General features: G+C 45.8%; 1 protein-coding gene across 1 annotated transcript in view; it reads right to left on the reverse strand.

Moving 5' to 3' along the window:
* KALRN (kalirin, RhoGEF kinase) overlaps positions 1–25404 on the reverse strand; it is a 359509-nt gene that overhangs the window by 8119 nt on the left and 325986 nt on the right. Inside the window, exons 48-54 of the mRNA XM_009887315.1 lie at positions 21927–22165; positions 20782–21029; positions 17419–17542; positions 15989–16048; positions 5047–5074; positions 4397–4568; positions 2107–2228 (exon numbers count right to left, since the gene is read on the reverse strand). Of these exons, the coding sequence (XP_009885617.1) occupies positions 2107–2228; positions 4397–4568; positions 5047–5074; positions 15989–16048; positions 17419–17542; positions 20782–21029; positions 21927–22165 (993 nt within the window). The remainder of the gene's footprint in view (positions 1–2106; positions 2229–4396; positions 4569–5046; positions 5075–15988; positions 16049–17418; positions 17543–20781; positions 21030–21926; positions 22166–25404) is intronic.

Here is a 25404-nt window from a genome sequence, read left to right on the forward strand (position 1 = left end):
CACTGTGGGCATGAGGCCTCCATACTAGCAGCTAGGAGAGAACCATGCTGCTTGCAAGCCCTCCTGCCTTGACATGGACTAGGCCCACACCAATCTCATGAAGTTCAACAAGGCCAAGTGCAAGGTCCTGCACCTGGGTTGCGTCAATCCCAAGCATAAGTACAGGCTGGGCGGAGAATGGCTTGAGAGCAGCCCTGGGGAGAAGGGCTTCGGGGTGTTGGTTTATGAGAAGCCCAACATGAGCTGGCAATGTACACTTGCAGCCCAGAAGGCCAACCATATCCTGAGCTGCATGAAAAGAAGCGTGGCCAGCAGGTCAAGGGAGGTGATTCTGCCCCTCTACTCTGCCCTCATGAGACCCCACCTGGAGTACCGCGTCCAGCTCTGGAGCCCTCAGAACAAGAAGGACCTTTTTGAGTGGGACCAGAGGTGGGCCACAAAGATGATCAGAGGGCTGGAGCACCTCTTCTGAGTACAGGCTGAGAGAGTTGGGGTTATTCAGCCTGGAGAAGAGAAGGCTCTGGGAAGACCTTATTGCGGCCTTCCAGTAGCTGAAGGGTGCCTACAAGAAAGCTGGAGAGGGACTTTTTACAAGGGTATGTAGTGATAGGATGAGGGGGAATGGCTTCAAATTGGAAGAGGGGAGATTTGGATTAGATATCAGGAAGAAATTTTTCACTATGAGGGTGGTGAGGTGCTGGAACAAGTTGCCCAGGGAAGTTGTGGATGCTCCATCCCCGGTGGCGTTCAAGGCCAGGCTGGATGGGGCTTTGAGCAACCTGGTCTAGTGGGAGGTGTCCCTGCCTATGGCAGTGGGGTTGGAACTCAATGATCTTAGGGTCCCTTCCAACCTAAACCATTCTATGATTCTATGGTCTCACAGTACTACAGGACATGGGGAATATCTTCTTGCTCACAACTGGTGATCAACTGGACTGTGACGCCCCAGGGAGCTCCCTGTGAGACTGGCCAGGAGAATTGCTCCTTGGATGCAAAGGATCTGTCTGAGCTCAGCTTCTGTAAAGGCAGAGCCTCTTTAGCTCCTACATTCTGCTGCTAATTTTTGCTCCAGCTTAAGACTTGAGGCAAAGCCCATGGAACTGAGGAAAACAAATATTCTTGTGGACTTCACCAAGCAGCAGGTGAGGTGGGGAGTCACCTTCAATTGTCCAAAAATGACAAAAAAAAGGCACTTAGAGTGCCTTTGGGTGTATGGCGCTTGGTATGTTTGGCAGCAGATTGACAAATGACCAGTAATTGTTCGGTGTTTTGCTCAGGGGTCCCTTCAGCACAGGAGTAGTTAATGCAGCCACCAACTTGCTTGGATAAATTGGGGAAATAATATCTCTAGGGCAATTTGTGAGACCAAACAAATTGACTTCTAAATGCCTGTGACACTTCTGCATCTTTAAGTCACCAGTTAGACATTCGTCTCTGTGCCATCCCCTTCAATGCAGCAGGCACCCCTCCTCTCTCATGCTAACAGATCCCTTTCCGGAGCTGGAGGTTATGAGCAGCAACTCATCATTTCATATTCGTTACAATTAGATGGGTCACTAATTACAGCGCGAGAATTCAGGCTCAGAGATGTGTTTCTGAGTTGAGGCCCTGCAGAACAGTTCAACCAGGCCAAACCTTCCTCTCACCTCCTCCATCCCCCACGGAGACAGGGAGGCTGAAAATCGGTGTCACTAGAGCCCAGGTCCCCCCGCTCCAGGCACACTCTAAAGCCCAGAGCTCCCTGCGGGCAGCTGGGGCATTATCCCACCTGGGGCTTGGCAGCCTCAGTGAGCTCAGCTTCCACCAGCCGACCTTACTGAGCCCCCGGGACACAGCGCTGCGAGCAGGATGCAGGAGCTGAACCAGTGCCAAAGCATTTTCATTTCCCAGATGTGATGCTTATGATCAGACGACTTAATCAAGCGCAAAGACTCTGCGATGCCTTCAGCCATCAGTGGGAGTCTTGGCTGAGGAATGGTCGTGTGATTTTAACGTCTCAATTCACCTGGCACAGCTCCACGTCTGGCTGCCTTTGCACCGGCTATCCCTGTGTGCTCCCAGCTCCTACCAACGGACCCCGTATGGTGTTAAGGTCAGATGTGCTACCTTGAACTTTGATGGTTGCAGAGGTTGATGCGGTTCCATGTTCATTGGTTGCCACACAGGTGTAAATGCCGCTGTCCTGAGGCATCAGGTTGCAGATCTTCAAGGTGAGCTCCCCAGAGTCACTGTGAATGCAGAAAGCCCTGATTATAAAAGATTGCTTCACTCGCTAATGCTTTTTATCTCAGTTCTTGTCCTGCCTCATTACAAACACACGTGCACACAAATCCTGTTAACTCATTTGAAGGAACATCCCCCCAGCAATCTGGTACCCAAGTGCAACCCCTCCATATGTCAGGATTAGGCCGTTAATGAAACTTTTGAGCAGAATGGTCCAAATTGCCTGCCAGGCAAATCTACTTCTCTGCCATGGCCTCTGAGGTGAAGGGGAAGGATCACCCATGCAGCAAGTAAAGTCCAAGAGCTGAACATTTGTTGTGCCTGTCCAGAGCTGGATGCTTAGACCCCATATATCTGGAAAGATTTCCACGGGCACATCTTTTCTATCTTGGGAGATGCTGAGCTGCTGTGTCTCTGCAGTTACATCCAACACACGCCGGTCAACTTGGGCTTCCCACAGATGCACAAAGCAGTCACACAGCCCAGGGTGCCTGGCATTTCTGGGAAGGTTCAGACCCCTGGAGCACGCGCCGTTGATCTAATGAGTCTGCCAGGTCCCCGGTCAGAAGGCTGGACATCTCACAACAGCTAGAGATAAAGAATGCCAGTGCCGAGTTCATGAGAGACATTCAATCTTTGGGCCAATCTGAGCAAATAAACAGCTCTGTGGAGCCTAGTGAATTTATAGTGGGTCTGTACATAGTCGCTTTGGTTTGCACATTGCAGTCTTCAATATGCAATTTAAAGGAGTTGGCCTGAATTAAGGGATTTTGCTTGTGTAACTGCTTTAGCTGTACTGGAGGCCCAGCTTAGAGCCAACAATAAATTCCCTTGACGGCAAAACTAGACTAGTTCTTGAATGCATAATCTATCGGAAACTGCAGAAGGACACGGTTGTCAGTATAACTGCCTCGATGCTGCAGCTTTTGCTGGTCTGACTCTGCCGGTTTAAAACGGGACAGAAATATCCCCTTCCCCCCCAATCCGGACACTCATGCCAGCAAGATTTGTAAGACAGCCACTGATCTGCTGGGCCTCTCCTTGGCAGGCACTGTCTTCACTGAAAAACAAATACAAGTAACAAGACAATACAAGTGCTGATAGTGCACAGAGAGCCAATGCACAGCTGAAAGACTGTGATGGAAAACAGAGCCCTGTATGGAAATATCCCCCCATCCCAAGCCTAGCCAGAAGCCTGAAGATAAGGCACTAGCGATCTACTGAGTAATGGCTAAAAAGACATTTTTGGGTGCTCTGGGGCAGCCACACAAGCCAATGGCTTCTGAAGGAAGCTCTTGATCAGATGTAATTTTTTTTTTTTTTTTTATTGAACATGTAAAATGCCTTCTCTCCTAGTGTTCATTTTTCACTTTCAGTGACTTTGTACGCCCTATATTCATCTCAGCCTGCGCCAGAAGTGCTGAGATGTTCGCATGAAAGATTGCCTCCCGGAGATTTCCACTGCAGTTCGGCCCAAATCACTTATATAAGCTGCAGCTGAGCATCCAGCAGCAGGCTGTTACCTGACCTGAATTCAACTCCAGATCTTTTCGGATCTTCCCAGCGCTTGTTGTAAAGATGGTTTTCCTCCCCCGCTAGCCAGGCTAAGAACATCATGACAAGCGTCTTTCTGTCCAAGTACAGCCAGATGTAGCCTTCCCAGGAGCACATGTAGGTTTTTTTAGGAACAGCTGAGGAAAGGCTCAGGAAAACTGCAGGAGTTACCACCTTTGCTCATGAAATAAGAAGATGCCCAATGAGATATGGATATTGCAGGCTGGTGAGGGTTTGCTCTGCTCGACTCCTGTTCCTACCAAAGGTGAGCATGGCATCAAACTTAAGCGGAGAAGCCCCAGCAATGTGGAGGCAATATTAACCAAACTAATATGTTGGAAACATTAGTTGCTTCTGGCTTGCAGCTGGCTCAGGAGGTCAATCGGAGCAAACTCTTGTCTGCCAGTGGCACACTTGGTGGGTATACCCTACACAGAGCTAACGGAGCCCCAAAGTTTGACCCTTTCTAGCTGACGAGTGGTGCAGCAATGTGCCAATACACCATGTCAGGCTCAATTAACTGCATTTCTGATGAGACTTGTAGCCTGGATAGTGCCGTATTTGAGGGCAGCATAACCATCATGACCAGCTATGCTGGGATCCAAAGGCAGGACCTTACCAGGATGACACTGTGTAAGTGGCTGTGCTGTTGTCATTGTCGAGAATGTTTTGATCTGGTCCTTTCCAGGTTATGGTTGGTTTGGGCCGTCCACAGACTTTACACTGCAGCATCACTGTGTCACCGAGAAGGCAGGTGATGTCCACTAACGGCACAAGAAACTCTGGAGCCACTGGAAGAAAACATGGGGACATGCACGTTACACCTTCTTTTAATCTGCAGGTGAGTATTTTTTGCCATACAAGTCTAGACAATACATTATAGGACCAACTATGGGATCTGGGTCCCAAACAGCTGAGGGTTCTGGGATTATGTTACCAAAACTCCCCCTTTACTAAAAGCCGGCTGTTGGCAGCTCGGCAAAGGAGGTAGTGGGGACTGTCTGTCCCCCAGGCCTGTGCTCTGGCAGGAGGGTGAGGCTTTGTGAAGGCAGGTTTGGAGGGGTTCAGTCTCGCCTGCGGTCCTCGGGCTGTCTGAGCTGAGCAGCCAGCTGGAAGACCTCCTTCCAAACTTTCCCTGGGGACACAGCAGCGGAGAGCTGCTTTTGCTGTAAATGCTGGTGGGTGCAGAGCATGCTGTTGCACCAGAGTAAATCACAGCTGCTGACTTGCCCCTCCATGCCAGTCACTGCGCAGCTGTCCTTAACTCACCTTCTTGAATGAAATTGGGGTTGATTATCTGAAAGATACAAAGAAATAAAAGCATTTATTTTTATGGACAGTGATAAAAAGATATCTGGTTTCACAAGGTACTGTGGTGAACCTGACTGGGACCGCAGAAGCACTGACCGGTGGCTACGAGCAACCTAAAAACCGGTAGACACAGCAAGCTCTAGTGACTACTGAACAAGCCTGTGCACAGCTGGGAAAGTAAATGAAAGCTATGGTTTCCTGAACTTGATAAAGGAGGGTGGACGTGGTTTCTCTTTGCTTGGGTGATAATGCTCAAGCTATTAACTCTCCTTCCCGGAGGTGGTTTGTGCCCCTCTGTGCCCAGCTCCAGACCCACATCACACAGTGCCTGCAGTCATCATGCACCTGGGGCATCTCACCAGCGCTCTGGCCACTGACCAGCTTTGGGGGCGACGTCTTTTAACTTCTGCTCAGCTTCAGAGAAAAAAGCTGAAAGCACTAAAACAAAAAAACAACTGCATTCTTTTCACTTACTGAGAAGTATCAGTCCTGCAACAACTCTTGGTCTACCACAAGAGGAAAATTTCACTCATTTCATCGGACTGCTGGAAACTTTCCAACTTGAAACTAGGTTTGGATAACTGAGAGTTGTTTTGTCTAACTAGTTTATTGATCAAGTTAGCAAAGACCTGAAAAGCTACTGTCTGTTTGTGGCCTGTTGATGCCAATTACCTCATGTAACTCTGGAAGTAAAGCTGGGAATAGCAAAGATGCCAATAACTTCTCACATGCGGCATCAACCCTAACTACATAGTGATGTGCAATAGCATAGAGGTTTTAGCCTCATTAAATCTTTTAATAATCTCGTAAGGCCTTGTTATCCAAATTCAAACTAATAATTTGATATCAAGCACCATAAATACCAGTGTGGTTTATCTTGCCTTAAATATCTTTGTTACTCTCTATTTCAGAGCTATTTTGAAAGATGCCAATGGAGCAGTGACCTAATTCATGGTCTGCCAAAGCTGACTGGAGTTTTTGCAGTGGCTCAGAAACCAGGCCATGAAGTAGAAGCAATAACCCTTCAAAATAACACAGATACATCTTCAAGATTTATATTTATATTTTGGCTTTATAAATAGTTTTCCAAGGTGAATGGCTCAGGATGCCATTCAAGGAGGCACTCGAGCATATTCAAGTTCATTTTGGTCTCACAGCCCTTCTTCATAGCCCCAGGCAAACCTCTGGTACCAGCACTGAGACCTCAGAGTCTGCTTTCCCCTATCACCACCAGAAAGCCCAGATAAACTGGGTATAACATGGACTCGCCACTCACAAACGTCCATTTTTTTCCCCATAGAAACATACCTTACATCAACAAATTCCTCACCACCTGAGACTGAGACTATCCTTTGTCCTAGAAATAGGCAGAATTTGGTCCTTTGGGACACATCTAAAGAGAACACAACGTTCATGGTACCAGCTGAAACAACTGGTCGATGCCAGTGCTTTACATTCTGCGCTCCAGAAACAAGTAGGGGCTGCTGCTTGTGGGCAAAGCAGGTTTCAGCCCCTACCATGTAGTTAGTCCTAAAAGTCTGTACCTGGTAGGCAAAAGTGTGATGCTTTGGACTCTCAGATGCTCCCAAGAGTGCTGAGATTTCAGATGTTTCATTCCCAGCATTGCGGAGGGAACCAACTTCTGCCTACATCTAGAGAGGACACTTTGAGGGCTATTACTATATTGAGAGCTTTTTTTTTTTTTTTTTTTTTTTTTTCTTTTTAAAGCCATGTTGGGAGGCACCTCTGTGGTGGGGAGGGGGCAGGAGATCGTGCCACCCCTGCAATGGAATGGCTTGGCTTGGCAGGCAAGAGCCTGAGTGGGTGAGGGAGCCAGACAGGCTCTTTGGGTCCCATGTCAGGTCTTCCTCCTCCTGGCTGCACCTCCTGGCCCTGGTTTCACTTGGGAAGCACAAAGCCCCATCTGAAGGGTGCAGCTGGGCACTGATACCAGGATGTGGACCTCTGGCCAGCCACCCGGAAGCCTTTGAGAGGGTGAGAAGCTCAGAGGCAGCGATGGCTGCTCCACAGGGTCCAGGACCCACGTAGGGCCTCCTGGATCCTGCGGGCAGGAAGAAATCAGTGCACAAGAGGGCACTGGGTGAAGAAGAACATCTTCTCTCCCACCTGTGCACGTGGAAAAGGAAAGGTGGATCTTCATGATTCAGTTGTATCGCTCACACAACACAGCAAAGGAAGAAAAAGCTGTTCTGCAGATAACCATTGCTTGCCACTTTCCCCTCAGTGAGACCATCTACTTATCAGTGAAGTAACCCCAGGCATCAGCTCATTTGCACATACATCTTCATTTTTGTAGCTTTTGGCATAAGTGGAATACACATCTATCTTCCAAAGCTCTCCCCTTCCTTCCTTGCAGCATGCACTAAATTCCCTTATTATTCACTGATTTTCATCCTTGTAGGATTAGCAATCAGGAGAAAGAAACACTCCCAACACTTTATATTAATTTTATACCTCTAAAGGATTCATTAGAAGATACAGCCACAATGATTAATGTAATGGATCTGTCTATAAATAAATAATGCTACGTTTCTAATGACTTCCAAGGCACTATCATTTATAATAATTGCCTTACCACTGTTTTTTTTCCCTTGCCTCACCATGGGAATATCAGAAAGAAAATCACTGCTGCTAGATAATATTGGAAGAGTCTACGGGTAAAATTTACATTTCCTTTGCTAAAACCTCATCTGTTAATTAATAAAATGTTACCTAACAACTTCCCCACAGCCCCGTCGCAGCTTTTGCCTGCTGTAAGCTTAGACAAAAATAAAAGCCTGTTTGCAAGAGGATGTTTAAGTGCTACCAAAGTGGTTTTATGCATTGCTTAATTAGCGAATGGGATTTGGTCTACTTTGAAGGAGGGGGAGTCAAATGACAGGGTGAGAAGGGCAGAAATAGGAAAGCAAAGGTTTGCCGCCAGATCTGCTGCCAGAAGCCGGCTCTGCTGGCTCACATGTCCTCTCCCAGGCCCCGGGGGTTTGCTGCTTCTCTCTGCAGACCGGCCGGGTTTCCAGGCTATGGGTGGGTGGCAGGAGATGACAGACCCTACAGAGTCCTTCTAGATTAAGCGCAAGATCTTGGGAGATGATTTCCTCACTTGCCAAATAGGTTTTTAATCCCCGTGAGTGGAGAGAAGGGCTCCAGAGCGTGGCCCCGCTGCCCTCGGAGGACGGGAGCTCACATACTGCTTGTCGGCACAGCCTCCTGCCGGTGCTGGTTTCCCCTATGGATGGACTGGCCAAGCATCTCTCAGAGCCTCTTAAAAATGATCATGTGTGCAAAAAGCTGGAAAAGCCGTCAAAATCCATGCAAGTAACTCTTCCCACTTCTCCTCCTCTTTCTCGGGGCTTTTACAGAGGTGAAAGCCAGGCTGTGTTGCCCTAAAGAGCAGAAATCCCTGCCAGTGAGGGGCCTGGGGCGAGCTGCTGGTGAGCGGGGTGAAGTGCTGTGTGCTGAGATGGGGATTACGGGCAGGAGGGGTGCTGCTCCCCCGCAGCCGCTGAGTGGGGGGAGGTGAAAGACCACCCTCTCCAGCTTGTTTTCCCCCTTTTTAAAGCCCCTGCTCGCCCTAGGGAGCTCCCACACAAGCCGAAGGACAGCGGTGATATTTGCGGGGGTGATGCGGGAGCCCCGGCTTCTGTGCATCGCTCCCTCAGGGAATGCTCTGCACTGCTTTGAGATTACCGAGTGGAAAAAATCCCTGCTGGTTACATGGCTTTTGTGGAGTTTTACTTTTCTTCTCTCTGAAAAGCAACGTGAAGCTCAGCCCTGAAACCCCGCTCAGTCCGTAGCGGTTTGAACGAGGATCTCACAGTTCAGCCCTTGGCCGAGCATCCCTGGTCACAGCGGCCATGAGCGGGGAGCGGCGATGTGACCCGGGGCCTCACACGGACAAGGGCTCCCTGAAGAAATTCCCGCAGACACCACCTGCAGCACCGCGGCTGCCAGCCTGGCCTGCGGGCGGAAAAACTCATGGGGAGGAAACTACCCACTGCAGAAACTTCTCATACCATCTTCAGAGTCGGTCCACACAAACCCTAAGGGGGGAAACTGAAACTCAGTTGACAATGAGCTCATTCCTCAGGTAAGACATGCAGCCAGTTTTTTTTATAGGAACATAAATTTAGTTGAAATGAGATAGATTTTTTTTTTTTCCATTGGATGAGATAACCTGTAGCATGGTCCAGGGTGGTTGAAAACTTGTAACACTCCCTCCGTGGCCAGCAGAGTTTCTGTTGCTGGTACAATGACAGCTAAAAATGGGAATCCCGCACAAGGTGACAAAAGCAGACCATGAAACGGCCTCTGCTCGAGTGATGTGGTGTCCAGTGCTTACAGGGAGCCGGAAGGAGGGGGTGAGATAAAGAAATGAGAGGCCGGGTCAGGGTTATTCAACAAAAAAGCCAGAAATGGACCTTGCTTCTCCCTTCTCCAGCCTCCGTTATTTCAGGGATCAGACCAAGAAAGGCACACGAGGCACGTACTTGAATGCCTTTGGGGACCTGCAGGAATCTAAGTGATTTAGATCTAAGTGACTTAACTTAGGGTAACAGTCAGGCTTTAGAAAAGCAGCACAGATGCTGCATCCAGCAACTCATTATTTTGCAGCACCGGGCCACATTTTCCCTGGTTTGTTAAACTTGTGTTACAAAGATAGAAAGGCGTCTGCAGCGGTAGCAGCAAAGTCCCCTTGCAAAGTGACTCTGACCGCCCTAATTCTTAGCAAGATCTTATCTTTCATTTGTACACACACGCTGTGTCTGCTGGGGAGCGCGAAACCCTTCTGCAGTGCCAACGGATGGGCCTGAAATGCTCAGCTCGGCTGCCTGCGAGGGCTTCTCGCTCTAGCCTTGGCCAGGGTTTGCTTCTCCATTGCAGAGATTCCCTCACCGTGCCTAACACTGCCCCGGAGGAGGCGTGAGCCCAGCCCAGACACACGCCATGCACAGAAGGGCCCAGTGGATGCCCAGAGTTTTCCAATGCCACATTTCAGTCTCATTTTAAGGGAGTGCATTAAAAACAGGAATATTTTTCCCCCCAAGGCACAAGGCCAGGCTGCAAACCAAGCCCTCTATAATAAGATCCATGCTTTATCTAAACAGTAGAGGGCATGTTTACTCCAAGACAAGCAGCTCAGCATTTTGTAAACACTTCATGGCACTTCTTGTTCACCCTATTAAAATAAAATATTGACGCATTTGCACATGCTGGTAGCAGAGTCAGCAGCACGCTCCTTGCTCTCTCACTCAGAAAAAAAAAAAAAAAAAGAAAAATACTGATTCTCAGGAAAAAATTGAAATCGGTTACAGAGGAATTAAGCCAACTCTAACTTGTAGGAAAAGATCTGTCAACCCATCTCTGACAAGGTCAACTTTTACTTTGAGACTTTGGGGGGCACAAGCTCACAGTGTCACCAGCCTCCCCTCCCCCTAAAAAGAAACATATTAACAGGAGAAATTTCCTGAGAAAAGGAGCAAAAAAGGATCCTGGATAGGTGCTACCAAAGGGAAAATATAATTTAGCACGGGAGGATGGTATCTGATGAAACGTCCCATGGCATCAGCCTTTTGGTGGGGATGAAGGGATGCCTTCTGGCACCCCGTATGGACGGGCTCAGCTGTCTTTGAGACTGATGCAGAAGCCACCAGGATTGCTGACTGTTGTACATGCAGCTATGCAAAGCAGAAGTCATCTCGCCCTCGTCACGGTCTTGCTGTGAGGCCCTAACGGCTGGTGTGCTTCAACAGCTGTAGCTGTGGGATGTCTCTGGTACTCCAGGCACTGTGTTGTAGCGCTCTACCCGCTTCCTGCAGATGAAGTAGGTCACTTCTTCCTCTTCCAAAAGCTAAACCACTGCTCCTGTGCTACCAGCTCAGGCTACGTCACACCTGATGAGCCACCTTCCTGGTCAGTCTCAGCAATCCCTGCCCATTCTGGGCAGCAGGACAGTGGCGTCACTCGTGGAGGCCACCCCAGGGAAACACGGGAGGTTCTTGGGATTGTACTCATTCATACTGCAGTAACAGGCCCGGAAAGGCTTTCTTACCAGTATTGTATGAGATCTTGCCAAAGGAATATGTTAGATCTGCTCTGGAGAAGGACAACTCTAGGCAGGGAGTGAAGGCATTTGTCTAAAGCACTTGGGAATTCTTGGCCTTAGCTGAGTGTTGACTTGGAGCCAATGCTGTATCCACCAAACCATTACTTACTCAACCACTTGGACTGTGGGGGTGCAAACACAATATTCTTCCCTACAGGATGTTTCTTAGTGCTTATCCTCCTGTAAGTGTCTCTGAGTAGTTCTCAACATGTTAAAATGTCATAACTGAAAAAAATAGATTATGAAGCCCAACTTAAGTACCTTGGCAACAGCCCAGCTCACTAATCTAATGATGGCACTTCCACTGACTCAGGGTGGGCCTGGACTTCATCTCTCCTTTGCACAGCTAAGAAAGTGGAACAAACACTAGACAGTCGGTGACAGTTGTGTGTTGGTCAGGATTACTTGTAATGCACTGCAGTTGGAATTGCGCTGTGCAAAACGAGACGTCTGGAGCCATGTCAGATCCCTACATGTGAGGTCCACCCCAAAGCCTGGAAGAGCTGCTGCTGAATTTAGTGAGGTTTAACACAGTCAGGTCTTCTGACTGCTGGAAGGACATTCACTTAGACAACAGAGGTAGCCTGATGGGATGTGCACAGTTGACTTATCACCCCTTCAGCAATATCGAAACCCCATGAGATGTTATGACACAGAATTGAAAGACAATTAGTTGTGTCATTGCCCACGACCCCAGACTTGGGCGTGGATGATATTTACTGATTCACAAGGGCATGCACCTCTTCCCTGTGCAATTAGCTACAGACATGTGGAAAGGGAGTCTCCGATTTTTCTTAAATATAGGTTACTCCTATCCCTCACATGGCTACACATGCTCTCTACACTCACGTGCCTAACAAACAGGTGAGTTTCCACCTTCTGTTTTGTGAAACAACAGCACAAAGCAGAAAACTAGGGGAAAAAATACCAAATTTCATTTCCATCGTTACGCACTTTCATTAAATATTAATGAACAAAGAGAAAAGAAACAGCCACCAAGAGGTACACCAAGAGGTTACAATGAATGGAAAGTTCTCCAGGCCCAGCATGTCCCTGTGTGGGCAAAACCACAGTAATGGCATTTTAGCTCTTTTAAACAGTCACCCAGATTTTCAGTTTCCTGTTCTCACTATATTTGTTGTCCACATCTCTTTCTGTCTGTGTTTCCCCCTTGAAACAAAGGCAAAATGCTTCAGAAATCCGGAATCTACTGAACAGCTATATGTGGTATTTTATAAACAGCAAGCAAAGCTAGATCTGAAAGACCACAGTAGCTGTGGGACTTCACGGATACAATGACCAGCTTACCGACTTCTTGCGCAGTGAGTAGGCTGGAGGTAAATTGCACCGACATTTCCAAGTAATTATTACGTCTGCTTTGCATTTAGAGACTGCTGTCTCTATTCCAGCACTGGGTGCACATTCTCACACACGATGGGAGGAAGAAGGATGTCAGGGGTGACAGTCCTATAAAAGAAGCCAGGTGACTTGCCCTGCTATTACCTGGCTGTAATAATAGCTGCAGACGACTCCGCCTTAATGACACAGTTGGGGCCTCATGCAGCTCTAAATATTGATAGCCAGGACACAGTTCTCCTACCAGCACTCCCAGGGTCTATAAAATCCATCATGAGCTGAGCTAGGTGTGAGGATAAGGTCTTCCCCCTTGGGCAGCCAGTCATGCTGACTCCAGCTCACCTGGGAGCTCACCAGTGGCTCTTCTGGGACGTACCAAGTGGAGCAGGGAAAGGAAAACTAGGTGAGATTCTGATTTTCAGTGCACACACAGGTTGGGGTGGAGGGGTAGCACAGGTGTTTAAAAATTATTTAAGCCTAGGGCACAAAGCCTAAAAGACCTGATGAAGCCCTCAACCAGGCTCTGGTGGTAGAAGTAGCTGTGTTTTAATGAGAAAAGACTTTAGCTCCCAAAGCCTTAATACAGTTCATTTCTCATAACACATTTGAAAAGGAGCATCAAAACACTCACAGTGAGGGGAAAGAGAACAACCGTGGCTTCCAGTAGTGAATGCCCCAGAGCTTTACAGACTAGTCTTCCTCATGGCCGCTTCTAGGGCTTCATGAGCATTTTATGAGTCTGCCCTTGCTCTGCTCCCTCTGGATGATTTTGTTTAGTGTATACTGGATATTAGCAATCCCTCCCCTCAGTATTTCTTAGCCGGACCAACAAGCTGACCACACTCACTCCAGGCTGCAGATGTACTAAAACCAGCGCAGAGTGAGGGCCATGCTGCTCCTTGCAGGGCAGTGTGACCTTAGTAAATCACACAAACTGCACTCTTATTTTCTGCCCCTTTGCTATTGTAAACATTTGCTCAGCCCCAAAGAGTTTTGCTCAGATGCAGACTTGAGCTTTCCAAGCCATGAGGAACATTGTGGCTCCTGGGGACCACAGTGTGGTGCAGTGACATTGTCACCTCCAGTAAATGACTTGGGAGATGCAGGATGGGGTTTCTGAGTGTAAATCAAGTCACATACAAGGCACATAGTCACTCCTCTAATAGGAGATCCGCTCCACAGCTAAGACTTCAAATTAGCATCTTTTGGTTTAAATAGAAAGGGTCTTAACTCCTGAACTGAGAAGCAGGCAAGAACAGTAGACTGTACCATGGTAAAAAACCCAAATCAAACAAAAAGACCCATGTGGAGCATGCCAGAGCTGACTAGAAATGCTGACAGTGTATGGACTCGGATACCTTCCACTGTTAAAACAGCTGGTTTTCCTCCTATTGGGAAAAGTCAAAACACAGAAATCCTTTGCAAAAAGAATGGTGATCCTCACCCAGCTCCGTACATTACACCTGTATCTTAGCGACCTTTTATTCCACAGGGCAATTCTAAAGCTCGCACAGACTTTTGCACAATAACCTTCTAATTTGCCTTTTAACAAATACATCTAGTTGTTACCTGTGATTGGCAAAATGCTCTTTGAAAATGCAAACACACTCTTGAGAATAATGCAGCTTTAGTGGTAAGCATCATTCAATCTCCAGGATGTCAGCTGGGTCAAAAGCTTTCCTTTAGTACACATCCCCTTCTCAAAGATGTGTTTATTTGTGCCAACACAATTAAAATAAAAGAGAACCTTAGGGTTAATAGCTGAGGTGGTGCATCTCAATACACTTCTCCCTCTTTTTTTTTTCCTCCAGGAGGAAGATCAGCTTTCGTTTGCTTTCTTTTGCTTTCTTTTGATTGACGAGAAGCTCAGCATGAGCCAGCAATGCGTGATTGCAGCCCAGAAAGCCAACCGTATCCTGGGCTACATCAGAAGTATGGCCAGCAGGTCGAGGGAGGTGATTCTGCCCCTCTGCTCCACTCTGGTGAGACCCCACCTGGAGTACTGCATCCAGCTCTGGGGCCCTCAACATAAGAAGGATAGGGACCTGATGGAGCGGGTCCAGAGGAGGGCCACAAAGATGATCAGAGGGCTGGAGCACCTCTTCTGAGTACAGGCTGAGAGAGTTGGAGTTGTTTAGCCTGGAGAAGAGAAGGTTCGGGGAGACCTTATTGCGGCCTTCCAGTAGCTGCAGGGGGTCTACAGAAGAGCTTGGGAAGGACTTTCTACAAGGGCATGTAGTGATAGGATGAGAGGCAATGGCTTCAAACTGGAAGCGGGGAGATTTAGATTAGATATCAGGAAGAAATTTTTCACTTTGAGGGTGGCGAGGCACTGGAACAGGTTGCCCAGAGAAGTTCTGGGAGCTCAGTCCGTGGAGGTGTTCAAGGCCAGGCTGGATGGGGCTCTGAGCAACCTGGTCTAGTGGGAGGTGTCCCTGCCCATGGGAGGGGGGTTGGAACTTGATGATATTCGAGGTCCCTTCCAACCCAAACCATTCCATGATTTTATGTTTATAGTGCAGCCTGGCTAACACCATCCTGGAGATCTCCTAGGACACACAGATATCCCCGCTCTCCAATGACCTGCCTTGTCATCTCTGCAAAAGCACGTTATGTCTCTCTGAACCTTATTCTTGCCTGCATCAGTAGGAAGCTCTTTCAGTCTTGGTACAATACTATACGCAGGAAAAAGTGGGTCCTCCAAGATATTAATTGAGAAGAACCTGCTATATAACTCTTATTTTAAGCTCCTTTGGGCTCTCTCAACAAGGCATTTGTCAGTCACTCCACTGGGACTGGTGGCTTCACACTGGGAAAAGAGTAGTGTAATAGTTTGGGTCCACATATCTGCATCAGCCTTGTCTGTGAGTACATTCATGCAACCAGTGTTACCATTCTCCTTCAGTACCTTTATAGAAATGCAATTTTCCACTCTGCTAGGAGAAAAAAGAATCGTTGTCTTTTCTGATCTCCGAGATAATTTAAAGCACTAGTAGTGCAACAACATTTGCTCCAGTGATTTCTAACACAAGCCTGACTAGCAGCTCAGCACGTGTTGCCAGAGCAAGGGGTCTTTTTAATATAGAAAGGCACATGCATATAGAAAGTTGACGTGCATGCATCATTGTTGCATTGAATGAGGTTCCAGGTGGGAAGCAGCGACTGAGGGTGGCTACGTGAGCCTCCAGCTCAGCAGGAGCTTGTTCCTCACCTTCCTCCACTGCTTCTATCACAAAGGCAGCCCAAACTCCAGTCCACCGCTTGGCAAAACCAGAATTGGCGCGTTGTGTGACTCACACTTAATTGGCACATATGTCCATGAGCGAGACAGACCCACCAGCTCCCCTTTCAGCAAAGGCATTTCAAAACGGTCACATGTTCTTGGAAAAAAAAAAAAATCACAAGGATGATTGTCTCTACCTCCATGCTAGTATTGGGGTCAAGGTCATCACACTCTGATTCCTCTGAGCTGTTTGTCTCCTTGTTTGGCAGCATGAAGAGGAAGAAAGACAACAAGAGATTAGAAGAGAGATTGGTTAGACAGGGCAGAGCAGCACAGGAGTTGTGAGCAGCATGGAAATGGGTAATAGTATGGAAAATGCTCTAAAAAACCAACCAGAAAACCAAACCAACAACCAAACAGGGGAAGCAAAGGCAAAGACATGCTTTTGTCAAAGAGGCGGTGATTCTGCAAGTCGTTCGGGTAGTAAAAACAGCGAGGAAGCAACAGGAGGAAGAACTGTGGCCACCATGCTGGAGCAACTGCTTCCCCCGGGCCCAGTCCTTCCCCGGCTGACGGCAGGGCTGCAGGGTGGCCGCGCAGTGGGTGCGAGGGACGCCCGGGTTGCAGTGGCAGGGTTCCTCCCTTTGCACATGCCATGGTTGTTTCAACGAGGCTTACAAGAGGGAAAGCCTCTGCAAAGGGAAACACTTAATCATGGGACTCTCCTGGAGAGAGGGGTGGATCCAAAGGACATGCTCAAGTGCTTTCCTGAATCAAGGCTGGGCTTTGGTTGTGTCAAAATCACAACAAGTGTTTGCTTGCCTCTGTCGGGAGGGAAAGCCCCAGATTAGTCCTGAGCAGGCCTCATGGTCGGTTTATAGGGGTGGATCCTCCAAACTGGAGCACAGTAGTCAGGCACCCAGAGCAGAAGATGGAGCTTAACCCCACTGTTCTCAACCTTTTCCATACTGGGAGAGCTCAGAGAGAGAGAGACAGACACAGACGCGCACACACAGACACACACAGACACACACGAGACCCTCTCCTGGCAAGACAGAGTCAGCATCTCTGCCCTGTCTGATCATGTGGAAAGAAAAAGGTCACTGAGGCCATTTCCCCAGACCAAAACTTTTAAGCATCTCGAGGTTGAGAACCCCTTATTTTAAGATGTGGTGAAATATTGGCCTAAAGAAAACTCATCAACTTCAGTAAGGCCATTGGTCCACCCAGTGGCTTTCTCACTGCTGCAGCTGCTCTGAAGGAGCTGCAGATTGGGCTAAGTCAGAGCTCAGTAAATCACTACTGTCCCGATTTTAAGAACAGTTTCTTAACCGTATAGAGAGGTTTTTTTTAATGAAGATTACTTACTTGCATGTGGGATGCCAGGAAAAAGAAAACGAAAAACAAAGGCTGCATTTTATCTTGCATGCAAAAATCCTGCTAAAATGGATACTACAAAAAAAGAAAAAAAAAAGATAACTAAAGTGGAAAAAAAAACAAAAAGAAACCAAACAAAAACCAAACCCAAAATCGCCGCCCCCTCCCTCTCTCAGGAGAGGATGCTATAGGGGGTGAAAAGGATGGGAAGCAGGAGAGCAGCACACAGCTTTCAGATGGCCTTACTCACTTTAACAGAGACTTTGTTCCCCAGAATATCCTTGGATTTACGTGGCCCATTGGCTTCATTTTTGCCACTGCTCTCCTTTTCCGCCCGCTTTCTCATGCGCAGGGTATGCCATGAACATGACTTCCTGTTGTACCAAAAAACGCAGCAATCAAACGGCAAATCATAGCAGGAAGGAAGGATTTGGAAAGGGGAACCAGCATCCACATTTGTGATTACTGCAATTCCCTAGAAGGTGAAAGCCACCGGCAATACGCCTATCTCAATCTGAGCAATCAGAGTCGAAGTTAAAACCCAAACCAAACAGTTCTGCGAAGCAGATGTTGCGCCACACTTGCTGTTTAAATGTATGGAGCAGGAAAAAACTGCCAATGATGGAAGCAGGCAACTAGAACTTGGTCAGCTGGTTTCAGGGACTTTGTCTTGTATTGCCAGAAATAGAAATTTATTGTATTTTTGCTATACTTAAAAGGTCAATTCGGTCCTCAGTCTTGTTGGTTAAAAGCAGTGAAACAAATGTAAATACAGGAGAATGGTCTTAATAGATTACTCAGTAGAGCAAATTTTAAAAAAATTAAGAAACTCGAGGTGTTGCTCCCTACATGTTGCTCAAAACATGAATAGCTCAACAAATAGGAGCTACATCATTAACTTTCCAAGAGACAAGTCATCTCCTAGAATGCTGTGCCTCTCAAGACCAAGAATTTCCCATTTGATTTTGCCAATCTGGTTAGAGAGGACATCAATCAGTCCATGGGTTTTGGCTAGTATCACAGCAGGCATGATTTCCAATACACTTTTCACCCCTCATTCTTGCTCCTATGACCTTACTTTTGGAGAAAACCAATAATAGACCATGTCACCCTTCGTAAGAGCAATGCCATGTTGACAACAGAAATTGCATATCAAAGCAGACATAAAAAATTAAGAAAAAAAAAAACCAAAACAGTTCTTAACATGGATTTAATTTGGTTTAAATAGTGGACAGGTTGGGGGGAAATCTGGGGAGGGGTATGTAGTCCAAAGCAGAAAGCTCTCAAAACAGCAGTGTGATGAGCTGGGATCCAGGTTCAAAGCATTTGCCCACCTTTAAGTCATGCAAATTTGATTTGCATGTTTAAGCCCAATGTTTGGCACATGTCATGTCTACAGTACCTTGATACATTTTACAAAGCAAGTTGCATGTAATCCAACGATCACCTGCGATGCCAATAAAACGCAGTATGTTAGCGAGGTAGGACTCAAAGGACGCCCCACACAGCCGACGCTCCCCCATGAACACTGCGTCTGATTCCTAAGCGTTTTTTGGTTCTATTTCAGCACCTGATGGGAGCTGTACAATAGCTCAAATTAAAAAAAAAAACAGTAAACTAACGGCCTCCCAACAGCTGGCTGCCACTGACACAAGGCTGAACTGGGTCATATGGACTGTTTTTGCAACCAGGATTAGTGTCTCCACGGCAAACACCTGGCAGGGGCAGCCACGTTGGAGCCCAAGGAGCACCAGAGCACCCTGCACGTCTCAGCCAGACACTAAGTGCTGTCTGCTATTTGGGCGTTTCTGGAGGTGGTCCAAATTAGACGTGCAGAGCAGGGCAAGTTATCCAACATTTCAGGGCTGTTACGTTTTCCTTTGAGGTATGGTAAGAGTCAAGGATGTGGCTGGTGGACTCCCTGACCTATCGGTGAATAATACACGGAGCCAACACTACTGGATCAACCACATATTTTGTGTACAGTATTTGTCAACAGAAGAAACAGTTTTATTACTTATACTAATTAGTCAATATGATCTGCCTGACTAGACAGGGCTGAAGATAACACCAGCTGCAGGCCATTTTTTACCCACGGGACTTTTATTATTCAAGCATCTTTTTGGTTTCAGGCTTGGTTTAGCTGTTTGAGCCTGAAAACGTGATTTAAGACTTCAAATCTCACTGCAGTGAGAGAGAGAAGTACAATGCATGTGTCTTTCAATTTGGTACGCCTTCCTGGCCACAATTCAGCCGACTACATAATTTGATGCAGAATTTGACCGTGCAGCTGCCATGAAATCAGAGTCTTCACCAGGAGCCTGGTGCCATGGATGAAGGTAAGGGCAAGTGAGTGCATATCGTGGTTAGAGAGGAACCCAGGAACGGCCGTGGCAGATGTGCAAGAGACATGCTAAGCAATTCCTTTGGCTTAACATGCAATTCATGGTAGCATTCATTACTGACTGACAGGTAAAGTCATCATTTCTCTTAACTGAAACTGCAGCAGAGATCAAATTATTATTTTTAGTGCATCTGTCACAAAATCTTTCCTCGTGTTCAATTCTGCGCCTCGGGGTACTCGTGTAAGGTAACAATTTGTAGCATACATCATGCATTACCATCTAGTCATTTTAGATATTAAAAGAAATCAACAGGTATTACTGAAAAGAGGGTTGTACCTTCTGTATTTAATACCAAAAAACCACTTTCTTGCATTAGTCATTTCAGACTGACAAATTTCTAAAAATCAGAAAAGAAAAATATATATCCACACATTTCTTAAATAAGCAACAAAATGTTATAAACAAAAAAAAACAAACCAAAAAAGGGTCAAACTAGTTCTTTTACCTCATTAAAACATGCTCATGGTGAAAATTTATTTTACATATTTAAAATAGTACATTTAAAATTAGTTACATTACAGGTACAATGATGAACATTGCGACTATCCATTATATTGCACAACCTGACTTCATCAATATGAGTTTCTTTCTTTTCTTTTTTTTTTTTTTAAATAGTGCAAAATACTTTATACAGGAATGTACTTGGATGGGGATCTTGCAAACCAAAAAAATATATTACAAAAGTTACTGCAAACAGAAAAAAAAAAAACAAAAACAAAACCAAAACAAAATAAAGAAAAGATACAAGCTGTACAAGGAAATTGCCATAGACAACAAAATCTCTCCTCCTTGAGAAGCGAACCTCAGTCCAACACGGGGCCTGGATTTTTTTGTGGGTGTTTTTTTTTTGCTAGATGCTGTTATAACCAATATATAGATTAGTAACTTAATACAACATAAATATAAGTCCAGTCCAAGCAGGTCCATGTTGGTGTAAAATGGTGTAAAGTAAAACATATCTTTAACCGTCTATGGTTTTATTTCTCTCCAAAATATAAACAAAACCCCACAAAATGAAAATAAGCAAAACCCGAGCTATCCACCATGGCTGCCCGATGCTGTGGATTGAGCACTCAGCTTGTTCCAATGGCACTGTAGATAAAAATCAGCAGGAATTCCCTACCATTTGGGGTTGTTTATTTTTATTTATTTATTTATTTCTCAAAAAATCCACACAGTGCTCCCAGCGAAGCCAACATGGCACTTACTTGATGCTTCCGTCGTTATTATCTGTTGTGGATTTAGTGAGGGGAGCCAAGATATTGCCAGGGATCCATCCTTCAGCGGCCGGAGAGTGGTCGTTTGCAGGCTGGTACACCAGGAACATGTTCTGCTGGTTGACAGCAAGGATCTGAACCACCTCTCCTTGATTCACACAGATCTCATCCTCCTTCAGTGCATAGTAATCTTTAATCACCACCATGGAAGAGGTCCCATTGCACCCTCCCAAATCAGTCTGCGAAAACGGACACAACAGAAACTGGTGAGCAGGCGGCGCTGAGGAACCTGCCTTTTCCAGCAGCAATCCCACCACTTCATTTCCAGCCTAACTGTACCAGGGAAAAAGATACAGAACACTTCAAGTTCACACGGGTAGAAAAGGATTTGAAGGATCTGAAAGGTGGCAGTAATCTGATACAAACCAGCCTCCTATTTCATATTAATCTGCTAGCAATGGTGCCCCAGCCGTGTTCTCATTTGTGTGGTGTTACAGATGAACGATCTGTGCTGAGCCAAACGGGGGAAAAGACCAACGAAGGCTCAACATTGTAAGTTGAATGAATACTCACACATCTCATGATCCTAAATATAGGTCACATTGGAAAGTGGCCTTGGTCAACCGCGGCCAGCAGCAGGGTCCAAACGCTGCTGATGGTTGCTGACTCTTTGGTGGTTTGCGTGCAGCGCACATGCACCCAAATTATAACCTTCAACTGGCACCCTGCGAGCTGTTACGTGGGAAAAGGTCTGAGCTCTTCTCTACCAACAGAGTAGACCTCTTCAGGAATGGGTGGTTAACTGATGTTAGAGAAGCCTGAATATTGCTGGTGCCAGTACTGCGAATGGATATTCAGTTCACCGCGTCTGCAAACACAGTGCCCCGAAAAACACTAGGATCAGTGCTCCAGGCTCCAGGGTCAGGCTCTGTCTCCCTTTCCCAGCTGAAGTGCCACCCGTCTGGATGCCAGAGCTTTCACAGTCTCTGTTTAATCCCAAATCACATTTTACACCATTGCTTCAGTGTGTTGATTCCTGTTGACCTGGTTAGCTGATAATTAAAGCTAACTTCACAGATCATCTATGGTATAAGAAATGGGCTATGAGATCACGTTTTATCAGATAAGCTCAGTACCTTGCTTTGTTCATACTTGTCTCCGGGCTGTGAGTGTTCATACCCTGTGCTGCCATTGGAGGTAGATATCTTCAGGGGTGGGAGAGATGGGTTACGGCTTGTAGCCTTCAAAGGCTTCTCAGACCCTACTGGAACAGAAGAATAGGGTCTGCTGTTGGGCTGAGGGACCCTACCAGTCTGAGGCCTCAGCACTGCTGAGCTACTTTCTTTGCGTTGGTACTCTATGGGAGACTGTAGCGCTGCAAAAGAGGACAAGAATTAGCTATGTGCTTTCAATGACATTGCAAAGGGCTGCAGAGAGTGTGTGGGGTGATTCAATTGGAAGAGACACGTAAATTGCAAACCAAACAAGAACAGGAGATGCCACCCATGGAAGTACACAGCGTGTTCATGGCTAGACAGGACACAAGCATTTTACGTTGTACTGCACATGGACCAAACACAGCATTCCATGCTACTGTGAAGAACAGCTTCTCTAACCACCACAGTGGGCTAAAATATTTGCCATCCAAAGCATACATAGTTGCACTCATTTTCTTTGAAATCGCACAAATTAATCGCCTCCTGTGGTCATAATAAATGAAAGCCTGAATAAAAGATGCACAGCTCCTTTACAGTCAATTTTGCTATCATCAGAAAATACAGGTCATTTGCATATTCCCAAGAGAGTGTGACTTCTAAATACTCTTCAGACATGATGCACTGCAACTTGGCTCTCTATGTGCTTTCTGTATTAACTACTTTGGTGCAAGGAAACTGCTGGGAATGACCAGCAAGTGAGGAAGTATAGACGGCACGAAGACATTAATCCCAGCAGTCCAGACCTCTCCAGAAAATACCCACAAGCAACATTAAACAGTTTCATAAGTCTTAAAAAAAATGTCTGCTTGTACGAGTGTACATTTCATAGTCACAGAGAGAATTTACACTGGGAAAAGGAAGGTTAAAAATGCCAGATGGCAGAGAAATAAAGAATTTGTTTTGTTTGGAGCACAAGGGATCAGGGCTGGGCCTCAGAGTGAATGGAAAAGGAACAGATCTGCTAGGCTCAGACTACCATCCCCGGACCTATGGGTTTGGGTTTTGCATGTCATGTGGCTTTAATGGCTGATTTATAGTCAGTTAAGACTGTGCATGCACCAGACTAAACCTACTGGAATGTAGAGAGACTAGTCTAGCAAGAGGCAGACAGAGGACATAATGTCACAGCATCAGCCCAACCAGAGAACCACAACAGAAGGAATGTCTTTCCCAGCAAGAGGAAAAGGAAAGAAAAACAGAAAGGCTCAGCACCACACAGCATTCTCTCTAGCATTCCCCTTCCTGAGAAAGGCAGGAATACTCCAACAAAAAATCACTTAACACTAAAGAACAAGACACTAATAAAAAATCAAGGAGGATGCCAGATCACCTTTTTCTTCAAAAGGACACAAACAGAGACCTGTAGCAATCTGGAAGATTACTTGGCTCCAAAACCTACGCAGTGACCCTTGTCACAGAAGTGATTCGTATTTGTGCCACAGTAACTACCAGTTTCACTCGCTTACCTCAACTGCAGCTGAAAATGGTTTAGTCCTGCTGCAGATCAGCCATTGAGGAGAAGGAAGGTTGACAAAAAAATCACTTGACAGTGATTTTTGACAGTGGTGGTGACATTTTTCTGCATGGGTCTGCAAGATCTTTAGCAGTAAGACCCGAATGAATACTTATCAATCTATCTCAAAACAATATAGCCTACTCAGTGCTTTTAAAGGGTATTTAGCTGAGCGTCCACTTGTGACTACTAATTCAACCATTACCTATCACAGAGATGCCTGGCTTCCAGCCTCCTGTTCAACATCTGTTAGTATTCCTATGGGCTTCTGCCAAAAATCAGAGTCCACGTATTTGCATGCTCTCTCTTTCTCTCTCAACCCCCCCACCTAAAACATGATCAAAAAAAGGTACCGATCAATGGCATTTTCCGTATGAAATATATCCATCAGTGACATATTTTCTTTACAGCTTGCTTCTTAAAGCAAAGCGAAAGAACAGTCACTATAGCCAATCATTTGGTGCACAGTTTCTCAAGCTTAGCAGCTTTTCCCTTTTCAAGGAAAAATATGAAAAGCTTGAATATTACAGTGTAATTGCACCAAGTTTTACATTTATGCACTGTGGATGCAAATACTATGCTTTGTACGTAGCTCCGTACTCTTTAGGGCTTCCCTGTAGAAGAGAGAAAATGAGAGACAGCTTGGGCAAGAACTCACAGGGAATACTTTGTTATTAAGTTTACACAGCATTGGCTCAGTGTGGATTTAGTATGACTTTAAAGACAGAAAACATCCGCTTTAATGAAACGCAAAGCTAAAGAACGTATTTAAAGATTAGTCAGTCTCAATAAGATTATGTCCTAAAAGCCACTTAAATTGTTCTGGACTGGACAGGCTCTACTGGATACAATATCATTTTCTTGGATCTTATTTATAGGTTTAAAGTAAATCCTTAAGCCTGTGTTTTAATATAAATCTATTTTTACTTCTAGCTTTAGAGATATGGACGATTATGTTCCTAACCCACCAAATTCCTTGCTGGCCTCACAGAAGACAGGCTACATAGGGGCTCTGAAGATGCTTCAGTAGAAAAAGGGGCTCACAGGGCATTAAGTCCTGGGAGGATAGGAGGGATTATATCAAAAATAAAACAACAAGAAAGAAAGATGTGGAAGGGACAGAAAACCACTACAGTAGTGTCTGTGGAGTTCTGACAAGGTTTAAAAAAAATTCTGTAGCTAACCATTACTGGAACTTATTTTTATTCCAATACACCCTCATTCAAAGCCAACTGCACCGACACAAAACCAGCAAGTTTTGGTACCAGCTGGTCAAACTGGAGAACTCAGACTGCTCATCTCACCAATCTCTTTAAGGAATTATTTTACAGTGGTTGTATGAAGCCCTTTCAATTCCAAGTCACGAAAATCTGGTATCAAGTCTTGGAATCATGGGTGAAACACCATTTCCCTTCTCAACTCAGCCATGATTTTTGAACTGTCACAAACGGCTTTTGCCTGTAACCCTTTCTCAGTTAACTTTTGAAAAGTAAAATAAGCCAAACTAAAATTTTATAAGGACTACAAAACTTCGATGTTGAAGAAAAGGGAACTTTTGTTTTGATGTGAACTGAAAGAGCCTCTTCAGATTTTGCAACAAAAAATCCACAAAACAGAACGACAGAACCCGAAATCAAAAAAGCTAATAGATTGTGCCAAGCCGAAACATTTTGATTCAAGCCAATAAGATTCCTTATTGAACATGTATTAAGTTTTTAAATATAGAACTCTTTTCTAATATAAGCTCAATTAAAAACAAAAGTTGAAATGAATAGAACAAAACAAGTGTGGAATCTTCCAAAGTAATTATTTCCACTTTGTTGCTTACAAACAAAGAAACAAAAAGATACTATTTTTAAATTTTTCCTCTAGTCCTGGTTCCCC

Source organism: Charadrius vociferus, unplaced genomic scaffold, assembly GCF_000708025.1.
Source record: "Charadrius vociferus isolate BGI_N301 unplaced genomic scaffold, ASM70802v2 scaffold385, whole genome shotgun sequence".
NCBI lineage: Eukaryota > Metazoa > Chordata > Aves > Charadriiformes > Charadriidae > Charadrius > Charadrius vociferus.